The 12,647-nt window shown below is 61.8% G+C and overlaps 3 protein-coding genes across 3 annotated transcripts in view; 2 read left to right on the top strand and 1 right to left on the bottom strand.

Moving 5' to 3' along the window:
• Window positions 1-185: 185 nt before the first annotated feature.
• On the top strand, window positions 186-4,303 carry ZNF513 (zinc finger protein 513). The gene is made up of 2 exons (XM_035321506.1): window positions 186-2,877; window positions 3,103-4,303. Exons 1-2 carry the CDS (start codon window positions 2,466-2,468, stop codon window positions 3,852-3,854), a joined length of 1,164 nt encoding a protein of 387 aa, XP_035177397.1. The 5' UTR covers window positions 186-2,465; the 3' UTR covers window positions 3,855-4,303.
• A 102-nt stretch (window positions 4,304-4,405) lies between these two features.
• SNX17 (sorting nexin 17) lies at window positions 4,406-9,918 on the bottom strand. The gene is made up of 14 exons (XM_035321501.1): window positions 9,745-9,918; window positions 9,208-9,325; window positions 8,686-8,750; window positions 8,441-8,551; window positions 7,905-7,995; window positions 7,630-7,717; window positions 7,184-7,253; window positions 6,973-7,065; window positions 6,605-6,808; window positions 6,187-6,309; window positions 5,950-6,027; window positions 5,690-5,764; window positions 5,335-5,376; window positions 4,406-5,240 (listed from the first exon to the last, which is right to left on the bottom strand). Exons 1-14 carry the CDS (start codon window positions 9,835-9,837, stop codon window positions 5,121-5,123), a joined length of 1,371 nt encoding a protein of 456 aa, XP_035177392.1. The 5' UTR covers window positions 9,838-9,918; the 3' UTR covers window positions 4,406-5,120.
• A 1,788-nt stretch (window positions 9,919-11,706) lies between these two features.
• Window positions 11,707-12,647, top strand: part of TMEM214 (transmembrane protein 214) — a 31,276-nt gene continuing 30,335 nt past the window's right edge. The window contains exon 1 of the mRNA XM_035322048.1: window positions 11,707-11,723. Coding sequence (XP_035177939.1) covers window positions 11,707-11,723 — 17 coding nt within the window. The remainder of the gene's footprint in view (window positions 11,724-12,647) is intronic.

The raw sequence follows: 12,647 nt of genomic DNA, 5'->3' as shown, positions 1-12,647 counted from the left end.
CCCGCCGGCGGCCGCCATCCGGCAGCGGCGCTTCCCGGGCGCGCTCCCGTGCGGCCGCCGATCCGCTCCCCGCAGCGCTGCCCTCCGGGAACGCTTCTCGCGGCGCGGGGGGGGTTCGGCCCCGCAGGGACACTCCATCCCGTTACGGCTCCCGGTCCCACCCCACGGTCGGCTCTAGGGGACGCCGGGCCCGGGCAACTGCCCCACCGCGGCCGTACTCTGCCGCCGCCGCAGGGTGTCCCCAGGGGCAGCACCACCCTGTCCCGGGAGCCCCGGTTCGCTTCGGGACCCGTGGAGCCCGTGGGTTGCCGCGTGAAGCGGGGAGGCTCTCCCGGCTACTCTCTGGGGCTTCGCTCCCGGGGATGTGGTATCCCCAGGCCAGGGGTTGCTGCCTGCCTTGGGTCCTGCCCGAGACATGGCTGTGTGGCAATTCCACCGCCCCCCACAGCTGCTTGGTGCGAGGAGCGGGGCATGGGGCGAGGGCTGTCCTTCTTCCAGCTTCTGCTCCCCGCAGCACCACAGCCCTGCTGCTGCCCCCCGCTTGTGCCCCTGTCTCCTTTGCAGCTGCTCAGCGTCAGCCCAGCCTGTGCACCCCAGGCTTCAGGTCGGTCTCGGCTGCGATGCAGCTGGGCAGAGGAGGTAACACTGATCCTGCCCCGCCATGGTGCTTCACGGAGAGCAGGGAGAGCAGCTCGCTGTACTCGGATGATGAGCAGTGAATAACATGGGAACATGCTCAGCAGAGAGCAGCATGAACCGCCCGCTTCCTGTACCCCTGCCTGTCTGTCTGTTCCCATGAGGGCTGCGCTCTGGGTGTGGGACGCTGTGCTCTGCGCTCTGGGAGCTGTGCTGGGCTGCACCGGCAGCTCCTGCTCTCATGCTGAGGCTTGGTCCCAGCTGCCTGGCAGATGGGTTCTGCTCCGAGGGCTGCACCTCCCTGCAGCGCATGCTCACGGCCCCATGCTGGGACAAAGCCGTCTCAGTGGTGCTGGACACTGCCTGTGCTGCTGGTTGTAAAGCTGTGGCAGTTTTGCAACCAGGAAAGCAACCTTCCTGCACCAGCCCCAGCTGGGGAGCAGTGCCAGGCAGCCAGAGGCCTGCTGGAGGTGCCAGAAGAGCCATCACTGGCCATGTCCTCAGCCCTGTGGGTACATTGTCGCAGCAGCCACACGGGGAACGGTGCTCCAAGGACAGCGAGGCACTGCAGGGCTGCACGCACTGAGCTTTCAGGGGAGCCCCTCAGCACGGAGCTGCAGGCAGGGCTGCGGTATTCTGTGGTATTCCCCTGACATTAGAAAGGCTCTTGCAGAATGCTCTGGTCTGGCATCAGCTCTTACAGTGCTTGTGAAACAGAGACTGGGAAATACCAGGGAGCCTGGAGTGGCCGCCCTTTCCTGCAGCCTGGGAGCAGCCTCACCCCTTGCCCAGGGGCCCTGGGAGTTGGACCCTGATGGGTGGGTGGCAGCAAAGGGGATGGCCCAGGGCAGAGGGCAGCTGCTGGGTCTTGCCGTGTCTCACAGTGACTGTGGGTCAGGCACAGCACGGGGACAGCTGGAGATGGCTTGAGGTTGATGGTGGCAAGCCTTTGCCACATATCCCTGCCCTTCTGCCTTGAGCACCAGCCTGTGGACACATATGAGCCCCCCCTGTGTCCAGGCCGGATCTGGAGGGCTGTAGGGCAGTGGCTCCACTCCTGTCATCCCTTGCTGGGGCACGGGGGTTACACGGTGAGCTGCGGGGGACACATCCCTGTTCAGCTGGTAAGTGGAAATGCTCTCTGAGAGCCCACTACTGATCCCCCCCCACCTCTGTGGGGCAGCAGCACCAAGTGGCACCAAGGGAGGTCCATTTGTCCATTTTGCTGCCTGGTGCCGGCCATGGAAGCGGGACCAGCAACTCCCCTCCCCCCCGGGGCTTTGGCAGCACCACAGCCAAGGGGGAGCCCTGAGCGAGTGCTTTGGGTGCCAGCCCATCCTTCCTGGATGGTGCTGTGCCTGACACCTTCTCACCACCACCTGGCCAGCCATGGTGCGGTGGTGGTAGGCTTTTCTGAGGGACTGGGGCAGGACATTGGGGCAGGCTGTGGTTATGGGGCTCCTTGCCCTGAGCACTGGGGCTCCTATGGACCCCTGGGTGCCACTAGGGTGGGCAGAGCCGCCTGGCACCCGCCTGGCTGCAGTCCCCTTCCTAGCACCAGCCCTCTTGAGACCAGTGGCACCAGAACAGAGCTGTGCCTGGGCCAGCTGGGCCCCTGATCCTATCCTATCCCCGCCCTCTTCTCAGCAGAGGCCCTGGTGGGGAAGATTGCCATCCCGGCGTACACACTGAGCGACGACGACTGCTCCTCTGGGTACCAGCAGCTGAGCGTGGAGAGCGACCCTGAGGAGGGCGGTGAGCCCGGCCCCGCGGCGCTGCCCTGCCGCCAGTGCGGGCTGCAGCTGGCCGCCAGCCTGGGGCAGAGCTGCATGCAATGCGCCGGCACCGAGGGCAGCCGCAACCAGCGCATTGTCTACTCCTGCCAGCTCTGCCCCTTCGCCTCCCACTACTCCAGCCACCTCAAGCGCCACATGAAGACACACAATGGGGAGAAGCCGTTCGCATGCCCGCAGTGTGCCTACGCCTCGGCCCAGCTGGTGAACCTGACCCGCCACCTGCGCACACATACGGGGGAGAAGCCCTACCGCTGCACAGGCTGCAGCTTTGCCTGCAGCAGCCTGGGCAACCTCAAACGCCACGAGCGGGTCCACAGCCAGGACAAGCCCTTCCAGTGTGCCGCCTGCGACTACCGCTGCAACCAGAGCCGCAACCTGAAGCGACACATGCTCAGCCACCGCCTGCCTGAAGGTGAAGGGCCACACCAGCAGGACAAGGATCCAGGTAATGTGGGGTTGGGGGGAAACTGCTGGGGATGGGCAGGGAGCATGTCCTGCCGTCTTCTGTTATGTCAATAACAGGCGCACAGAGCCTGTGCTGGGCCCGGGGCCGTGTGCTGCCAGCCCCATGCCAGGGCATCGTCGCCCTTGGAGCTGGGGCTCCTTGCAGAGTTGAGCCCTGCCAGCACTGTGCTGCCTGCTGACAGCCCTGCTTGTGTTTATCCTGCAGAGCCGCTGCTGCCGGAGCTGAACCTGCACATGGGTAGCGGTACCGGCCCCTTCCTGCCCGGCTGCGCTCGGCTGCGGGGCGAGGAGTCGGCCGCGCTGCCTGAGCTGCTCTTTCCCTTCACATGCCGCATGTGCGGGCTGGTGCTGGATGATGGGTTCGCGCAGGACGAGGGCCTGGCCGAGCAGGTCTGTGGCCGCTGCAGCCTGGCGGTGCTGGGCACTGAACCGGGCTCCAGCCCCCGCAAAGGCACTGGGGACAAAGGCTTTGCCTGCAGCCTCTGCCCCTTTGTCACTCACTACCCCAACCACTTGGCACGGCACATGAAGACGCACAGCGGGGAGAAGCCCTTTGCCTGCCCGCTCTGCCCCTATGCCTCCGCCCACCTCGACAACCTGAAGCGGCACCAGCGCGTGCACACGGGCGAGAAGCCCTACAAGTGCCAGCTCTGCGACTACGCCTGCGGCAACCTGGCCAACCTCAAGCGCCATGGGCGCATCCACTCGGGTGATAAGCCCTTCCAGTGCAGCCTCTGCAGCTATAGCTGCAACCAGAGCATGAACCTGAAGCGACACATGCTGCGGCACACGGGTGAGAAGCCCTTCCAATGCCGGGACTGCTCCTACACCACTGGCCACTGGGACAACTATAAGCGTCACCAGAAGATCCATGGCCACACGGCTGAGAGCTGGGTCAACCCGCGTAATGCCAAAGCCCTCCTGGCACCTCCTGCCGTGGGCACAGCCCTGCCCTGAGACAGCACTTAGCCCGGCTGCAGGGGCTTGGCCCCACGCCGGGCCCTGGGGGTGCCTCGGTCACAGGGCATCCCAGCCCCTTGCCGTCTGTGGCCCCTACCCTCCCTGGGGGAGAGATGGGCAGCAAACTCTGCTGGGGCTCAGGGCTGCCTTAAGCAGGGCCAGCAGCCATGCCAGGGTCTCCTGCAGCCCTATCCTTCCTGGGCAGGGCAAAACCACGACGAGCGGTTCTGCCAGGCTTGGGTGCCTGCCCCAGCTGCAGCAGTGCCGTGCCCCCAGGCACTGCGCAGAGTGGCACCTGCCTGTTCCTGCCTGTCAGAGCCTTCCTCTGCCAGAGTTCGGGGAAAGGGGGGAGGGGGGAACAGGACTGGTTCCATGGCTGTTGCCATGCCAGTCAGTGTAATTTATATTGTGTATAAAAGCATTAAACAGTCAGTTTTGTTATCTGGTATTCTCCATAGGGACCTTGTTCTGCTTGAGAAGAGAACAGATGGGGGGCTGCCGAGTTGGGAGGGGAGGGCCAGCTGCCACCCCCACAACAGACAGCCCAATACCAATCAGGATCCATTTTAATCATCATTGCAGTATGTAAACATTGGTTACTGTCCATTAATGCTCTGGTCGGTCGGAGCAGCAAAAGATACGTGGTTACAAGCCTAGATTACACTGGAGCCTATGAGCAGGTTAGAGACAGGGCTCTGCGCAGAGCCCCACCAGAGACAGTTTACTGCAGTCTGTCTCAGAGCAGAAACCTAAATGCTAATTTGACATTATGGAGCTTCAAGGGCCGCTCGGTGCCACCAGGCTGCTGCCACCACCCCCCAGGGCAGCCACCCTCCCACGTAGCTGGTAGCTCCCACTGGTGCAGCGGGCCAGGCCTGGCACGGACCCAGGTACTCCCAGGGTGGGAGAAGAGGGCGGCTCTGCCCTTCTGGAGCTGGGGCCAGGCTCCACGACACCTGCTCCAGGGCTCAGCCTGGGCACGCTGCTTGGGTGAGGCTGGTGCCATTCTGGGAACGAGCCCTCTCCCAGCTGGGCACTAGCACAGGCTGTCCCTGCGGGAAGCCAGCAGCAGGAGGAGCTCAGCTGCCCCCAGCCTGAAGGCAATGGTGGGTTTGGGATGCAATCCCCAGCCCTTGGGGAACAAGGGAAGGTGGATGGTAGCAGGTGAGAGGCACGTTGATTGCAACCTGTCTGCAGGTCGTACATTCCTCAGCGAAGGCCCTTGGGCCCTCAGGCCAGTGCTGTCCTAGGAAGGGGGAGCGGCTACAGATCTTCATCACCAATGCCCTCAAAGGCATAATTGCCATGGAAGTCGTTAGCGCCCACATCGTTAGCAGAGCTGGAGTGGCTGATCCCTCGCAGGCTGACAGAGGTGAGCTTGCTCTGTGGAAAGGGGAAGATATGTTAAGGAGGACCCCTGCTCCCCCCCAGCTTGGTCTTGGGACGATGGCACCCGCTGCGCCCACGCACAACTCACCGAGAGTTTGGCCATTGGCTCCCGGGAGGCATCAGGTGAGTCCTGCAGGGACAGCATGGTCAGGCAACAATACATGCCTCCCCTGTCCCTACTGCTCTTCTGTCCCCCTGCCCCTCAGCCACTGTTAACCCTCCCAATAGAAGGTCAGGGGCTGCCCAGCCATGATCCTCTCCCTCCCCGGGGATGGGCCCAGGATCCCTTTCTTTTCCCAGGGCTACAGGAGCAAGGCAGCACAGCGCTGCTGGGGACACCCCTCTCGCTCTGGTACCCAGCTCACAGCTAAGCCTGTGTTTGCTTTCATCTTCCCTACTGGGGCAGCAACGGGGGAGACTTCATGGGGGAGACTCCCACTCACCAGCAACGGGGGAGACTTCACGGCTTGCTGACTGTCCGAGCGCCGCAGGGCCCCATTTGCCCGCCGGCGAAACATCTGCAGGGGGAAAGCTCAGCTCAGTGACCAGGTCCCCATGGACAGCTCCAGAACTTGAGTTGCCCCCTGGGGATCTTTCAGCTGGCCCCTGCCTGAGGAGGGCAAGCAGGGCCAAGCCTAGACCCCATGGAGTCACAGGGACAACACGGGGAGCTTCAGAGACAACATCCAGACCAAGCTCTTACCTTGCGGATGCTGCCGCCAGACTTTTTCACCATCAGCTCATCTACCATGGACTGCAGGCAGATGCTCAGCATGATGGCCTGTGAGGGAGAGGTGTCATGAGGCTGGCAGTGCCTGGCCTCATGCACCTCATGACCATGCTGACACACCACACTGAGCCCAGTCCTGCCCTCTCCCTTGTAGCTGCCCCCTTGCTTCCATCCTTTTCTACTGCTGGCCTGGTGTGTAGGCAGCCCTACCTGTGGACTGGTGATGGTGACCCACTGCAGCCGGTCCTTGCTCATGAGATACTCAAAAGCCAGCTCCAGCTTCACCTCTGACTTCCCTGGGCTGCTCCCTGAGGGACCATTGCTCATCGGCACCTGCACAGACACATGCTGAGACTGGGCGTTCCCAGAGGGGAACTGGCCAGCAACCAGCTGCAGGAGCTGGCCCTGGACACCCTGCACAGCTCGTGCTGGTTTTTCACCACTGGCAGTTCCCCTGTCAGCAGTGGCTCCCCTCACGCATCTTCATGCCATGAGGCCCTCAGCCCCAAACCACCGAGATGTTCCCCAAGCTTCCAGCCAAGAGAGCTGCTGGAGCAGCCTGGCACAGCAGGGTCCCAACAGACCCAAGCAGCCCTCCTCGCCACCCAGAGCCCCAAGCGGCACTCACTGAGGATGTGACTCGCCAGCACCGCATGCGTGTGACCTTGAAGCTGCCCTCCTTTATCTGCTCATTTGGCAGCCGCACTTGGAAGTTGAGCTCATTGTTGCCAGCACTGACAACGACATGACATCCCTTCTCAGGGAAGTCCGTGACGCAGGGATCAAACTTGAGATAGCCATAGTACTTCAGGGTCTGCGCCAGGCGGATAAACTGTGGGCAGAGCCAGGGAAGGTCAGCACTGACAGCCACCCTCCCACCATGCTTCTGCTGCTCAGAGAACAGGCACCAAACTCAGCATCATGGGTTCACAAGGGGGAGCAGAGCCAGTCCAGAGCCTGGAACTGCTCCAGCCACAGCATCACGCCCTCCCCTACCTCCTTCTTGGAGACTTTTTCCTGCAGAGACTTGAGCTGCCGGTGTTGTTCCTTGTTGACAAGGATCCATCCGTGCTCAATGTCTGACACCGTCTACAAAGAAGCAGAGGCTGCTGAGCAGCTGGACCGAAAGCCACCTGAGACTCGTGGAGCGGTAGCTGAGGGGTGCAACACCTGCCTCCTCACCCAGCTGGGCCACGCTGACCCTCACCTGTGCATACAGCAAGTTGAGTCCCACACGATGTTCCATTACATCGTCATCATAGGAGGAGTCCCAGTAGCTGAAAGGGAAGCACATGAGTCAGCTTCTCCCCCAGCTCCTAACAGTGATGAGAACACCGCCCCACATGCAGGCACAAGGAGCTGGGCTGGCTCTCACAGCCGGCTCCCTCAGGCAGCCTTCAGCTGCCACATTCCTCTTCTTGTCCTCTGCATCAGCTACCACAGGCAGGCAGGGCCACGTCTGGGAAAAGCAGAAATGGGCCAAACCCAGCAGGGCCTCCCCGGTGTCAATGGGGACACCCAGGTATGTTCCCGGGGGTCAAAGCACCAAGGGACAGCAGTGGCAGGAGGGGAGGGGTCCCTCCACAGAGCGGGGAGTCCCTGGACACCACCCCACCGCCCAGGGGCAGCTGCCCTGCCAGCCCTGCAGCTCACCTCTTGCGCAGAATGATCCTGAACTCAGAGTTGTGCAGGCTGGTGACAGACACATATGGCAGCTCAAACTCCTGCAGCTTCCGTACAACTATAGGGAAACAGCAGCTCAGCAGCAGCTCAGGGCTGGGGGAGCCCCCTGGGCCCCCACCACCCAGGGCAGGACCACCTGCTCCAGGCACAGGACTCTCACTCTGGGGCAGGGTGCTGCTCTCCCCCTCCCAGGGCAGATGGCTCAGGCAGCCCTTATGGGGCTTCCCTCAACATGCTCTACTCACAGGAGAAAGCTCCATCCTTTGTCTCTCTCACTAGGAAGAGGCTGAAGTAGCCGACCAGGTCATCAGGCAGATCCAGCTTGGAGGCCACAGCCTGAGAGCAAGAGCGGGAGGTCATGACTTCCCACAAAGAGACAGCACCTCTGCATCCTCCCCATGGAGCCCCATGGTAAGATCCAGCCCACGCACTTTAAGGGGCACTCCCTACACAGGGAGCCAGGACCTCTGCTGAGCTGGGGCCAGGGCAAGGAGAGTAAATGGACAAGTGGGGCCAGGGGATCACTACCACTACAAAACAAACTCCGGGCCTCACAACATTGAGATGGGCTCATGGAAGGACATAAGCACATCAGCACACAATTTTCAGCTCCGCTGTTCCTCAGCCCCCTGAGGACAACCCTGCTCTGGGTCAGGGACAAGGCAGGAAGGGCAAGGGAGCTGCCTCACAGACTGCCGGGCTGAGGGGACTCCTCCTGCAAATGTGCAAAATCACAGGACTCAGCAGGATGGGCTGGTCCTGCCCAGCAGATCTCCCGCACCTCAAGAACATCCTCTGTCTGGTCCGAGGTGAGGATGGTGACCTTGACCTTTTGGCCATTGGAGAGCAGCACTTCCAGCACCACCTCCTCTGTTGGTATCTGCTGTGTCTCCTGCAGAGAGAGAGGATTGGCATCCTGGCCCCATCCACTGCCTTCCCCCAGTCTGAGGGCACTGCCATGAGCCACCCGAGCCCAGGCAGTCTGCAGCAAACCCCACGTGGGCCGCCCAGAAGCTCCCTCCTCACCTGCTGGGCCTTGCGCAGAAAGCTGTTGAAGGTCTCACTGACTCCCAGCGTTGGGTCCTGCCGCACTAGGGTGGAAGACAAGCAAAAAGTCGGGCATTACGTATAAAGGGGCAGGGAGCTATGCCAATTCCCATCTGTTCTACAGTCCCACAGCGATGGCACCCAGACTAAGTGTGCTCTGGGTGCGTGCATGGACAGCCATGGATCCCCTGGAGACAGAGGCACCAGCAGGTCTTCACTTTCACTAGTGCAGGGAAAGGGAAGGGGCTACAGACCAAGAAGCAGCCCCAGTGGTACTGCTTCTTGCTCGCTGACATTCCAGGGACAATGCTGGCTATTATCATTGCGCAGCTGCAAGCATCAAGACGGGCAGCAGCATGCTCAGCAGTGTGGGTAGGAGGAGGCCAAAGCCAGACCCAGGTGGCCATAGGGAGCGATCAAGGCAGTGCCACTAGGCCCTGAGCCGCCAAGCCATAGAAGCAGGTCCTGAGCGACAGTACACATGGGGCAGACCCAGCTTACCAGCCTGCATGTATTTCTCCAGCTGTTCCCGTCGTTGCTCCACCTCTGCTGGGGTGAGCGTGAAGATCTTCTTTGGGGGAAAGGCTGGAACTACATTAGCACCATACTCCTTCCTTAGCTGGGAAGAAAGCAGAGTGCTGTGAGAGCCTCCAGGGAGATGGTGACTGCCCCAACCCCCAAACCTGGCTTATTTCCAGGGCTCTGACAAGGCGAGCAGACAGCTCATCATCCATTCCTCATCTAGCAACTTGCAAGAGTCAAGGCAGACTGTCACAGAGCATGAGCGGAAGCCTGCACCAAGTGCCAGGACACAGAAAGCGATGTCTTGGCCAACCCTGTGCCAACACCAGGCGGCATGTGCCCACCCACAGCCAGCACACAGCCCAGCACCCCTGCTCTGCAGCGTGTGCTGCCTTCCTGCAGCACCCAGCCATCCCTGTCCCCATCCCCATGGGACCTGAAACCCTGCCTGCAGGGACACAGGGCACCACGGAGCAGTCCCACAGGCAGCTCCACAGCAGCACCAAGGCTCCCTACCTGCTCGTGCAGCCCCAGGAGCTGGCTGTAGCGCACTCGGCAGTGCAACACCCCATTCACATGGATGTTGTAGGCCTGCAGGGAGAGGCACATGTCAGAACCAATGATTGCAGGCTCATGCTAGGGATGGAAGGGCCCTGGGATCTGCCAAGCTGGGCACACAGCTTCCCCCTCCCCCTTCCCCAAAAGAGGAGCCTGTACAGGAAGAGGCAACACTCCCAAGGACACCAACAAAGGGGAGATTCCTCTCAGGGGTGCCAGCAGCCTGTGGGATGGTACAAACGCCAGCCCCAGAGACCAAGTGGCTCCTTTCTGCTCCCCTCAGAGATGTAGAAAGAGCCCGAGTGGGCAGAGAGACAGGATGCCACGGTGGGCTGACATGGACATGTCTGGAAGTGTTCCCCAGCACTCAGACCTTCTCCAGGTGCTGCCCAGTGAGCACTTTTCTCTGCTCCTCAGGCATCTTTCCCCTGAAGGGCCCAGGCCTTGCCCAGCTATCATGGGCAGCCTGGAGGGGGTATGAGCAGCCACATGCACCCCTGAACCATGCCTATGCATGCAATAAGCAGCCCCCAGGCACAGTCTCTTACAGCCTCTCCAGCACATCCAGGACCAGGAGAAGCTGCTGACAGCAGTCAAGGACTGCACATCAGCAAGGACAGGATTAGACGAACTCCCAGAACTTGCACAGATAAGTACAATAAAGGCACTGAAGGGTTCTTGCGTCACTGCCCCTCAAAAGACACATCGGTGACAGCACAGACATGCAGCTTGGTAAACGTAATCAAAACTACTCAAGGAGTGCAAGAGCATTCAAGGGATGCGTCTGCCTGACACCGGGAGTGTCCAACCCTGCATCTGTCCAACCACAGGGAGAGCACGGAGCCACCAGGCAGCCCCACAGACATGGGTGTCCCCAGGCAAGGACACCCTTCCCTCTCTCAGCAACAAAAAGAGGCAGCCAGAGGTTTGTTTTCCACGCTCCCACGAGCCATCTGAAGGAGGTGAGCACAGCACCATAAGAGCAGAAAGCAGGTGCCACATGGCCAGGACATCACCACCACCAGGGGCCGTTGGCCCAGGCTCACTGCACTGCTTCCTGGGTGCGTGGCCATGGCCAACCTTCACCATGGGGCAGGGGGCTCCTTCCTTGTGTGCTGCCTGCCACAGCACCACAGGGGCACTGGACGTTTGAAAACCACAAGTTTGGTGTACAGCTCCCAGCAGGATACGCTACTGTAAATTCAGTAATTTCTGCTCATAGCACAAGCACAGTGTGGACCTGTTGGAGTGGGTCCAGAGGAGGGTCATGAAAATGATCAGAGGGCTGGAGGCCCTCTCCTATGAAGAAAGGCTGACCAAGCTGGGGATGTCTGGAGAAGAAAAGGCTCTGGGAAGACCTCATTGTGGCCTTTCAGTTCTTAAAGGAGGCTTATAAAAAAGAGTAACTTTTTACACAGGCGGATAGTGATTGGACAAGGGGTAATGGTTTTAAATTAGAAGAGGGAAGATTTAGATTAGATGTTAGGAGGAAATCCTTCCTTCTGTGGGCGGTGAGGCCCTGGCAAAGGCTGCCCCCAGGAACTGTGGGTGCCCCATCCCTGGCAGTGCCCAAGGCCAGGCTGGATGGGGCTGGGGGAAGCCTGGGCTGGGGACAGGGGTCATGCCCATGGCATGGGGTGGCACTGGGTGAGGTCCTTTCCAACCCAAGTCACTCTCTGATTCTATAACACCTCCAGCCCCTGGCCCAGGGTAGAGGCTGGCACACTTCTGAGGCAGTTCCACCACAGAGGGCACCAGCCCAGCTGAAAGCTGGGGCTGCCCAAGGTCAGTGGAGGTGCTTCTCCAGGACCCAGCAGCTCAGCACTTGGTGGAGCTCTCATTGGCTTCTTATAACACCTTCTGACACAAATGCAACATCCCTGTTCCTCAGGCCAGGTCTCTGCAGAGTGCTTGGAGACCATGGCTGATGCTGGGTGGTATCAGCATCACCTCATGGGACCTGCGCCAGCAGGGCTCTCTGGGGGTCCACCAGCTCCTACCCAGACACACTGATCAATCCACTGATGCAGAAGACGAGGTCTTTGCCTGCCTATGGAGTCACTGCAGCACCTGAGGGCAAAGTCCACGGGAAAGCACAGAGCCTAACGCCCGTGCATCTTGCTCCTCTGACCTTTGTACAACCGCAGATGCCAATGATCACTCTTGTCCCCCACAGCCCCTCCTCTGGCTCACAACTGCCCGTGTCCCTGGGCGTGCTGCCTCATGTTGCTGGGATGCCTGGGGAGACCCCCCGAGCGGGACCTCTGGCAAAGGGGACAGGCACCGTTCCCCTGGCTGACTGCCTCCAGCCCAGGCTGCAGAGCAGGAGACGGGGGCTGTCTGCAGCACGGAGCTCCGGGCAGAGCCTGCGCTGGGGCAGGAAGGGACCTCGAGCCCGAGGACAGCCAGGATGCAAGCGGGGAGGGGGGGGGCAGAACCGGACACGGTCTCCCGCACACTCGCTGCCCTCTGCCAAGCCGAGGAGCGGCCGAGGCGGGGGCTGTCGGCACCTCGGTGCTGCCGAGGGTGCTGTCACGTCCCCCGCCTCGGAGCGGCCCCCCCGCCCCCCCTGGAACGCGCTCCCGGAGCAGCCGCGGGGCCGGGCGCGTTCACGCCGCACGGAGCAAAACAGGAAGCGGGGCTGGGGGCCGGGCTGCGCCGCGGGCACGGGCAGCGCCTCCCCCCCCGCCCCGAGCCCCCCGCAGGGCGCGGGGCCAGCCGCCCGCACGAGCGACGGGGAAGGCCCGGGCACCGCCAGAGCGCCCCGAGGGCCCGGCCCGCCCCCCCGGGAAGGGGCCGACCTCGGCCGGGGAGCGGGCCCCGATGCCCCCGCACGGGGCCGCAGGGCGGCACCGCCCCCC

The sequence above is a fragment of the Oxyura jamaicensis genome, chromosome 3 (genome assembly GCF_011077185.1).
Source record: "Oxyura jamaicensis isolate SHBP4307 breed ruddy duck chromosome 3, BPBGC_Ojam_1.0, whole genome shotgun sequence".
In the NCBI taxonomy this organism is placed as follows: Eukaryota; Metazoa; Chordata; class Aves; order Anseriformes; family Anatidae; genus Oxyura; species Oxyura jamaicensis.
The sequence above is the reverse complement of the archived record's forward strand: the minus strand, read 5'-3'. Positions and strand labels throughout refer to the sequence as shown.

Bases quoted from the DNA above. Each gene is read 5' to 3' on its own strand.
- ZNF513 (XM_035321506.1), top strand. From the start codon at position 2,466: ATGCAATGCGCCGGCACCGAGGGCAGCCGCAACCAGCGCATTGTCTAC. The intron at 2,878-3,102 runs GTAATGTGGGGT...TTTATCCTGCAG, and splicing joins CCAGCAGGACAAGGATCCAG to AGCCGCTGCTGCCGGAGCTG.
- SNX17 (XM_035321501.1), bottom strand. From the start codon at position 9,837: ATGTGCCTCTCCCTGCAGGCCTACAACATCCATGTGAATGGGGTGTTG. The intron at 6,809-6,972 runs GTAGGGGAGGGC...CTCTGCCCACAG, and splicing joins AAAAAGTCTCCAAGAAGGAG to TTTATCCGCCTGGCGCAGAC. The intron at 6,028-6,186 runs GTAGGGCTGCCT...TCTCCCTCACAG, and splicing joins TCACCATCACCAGTCCACAG to GCCATCATGCTGAGCATCTG.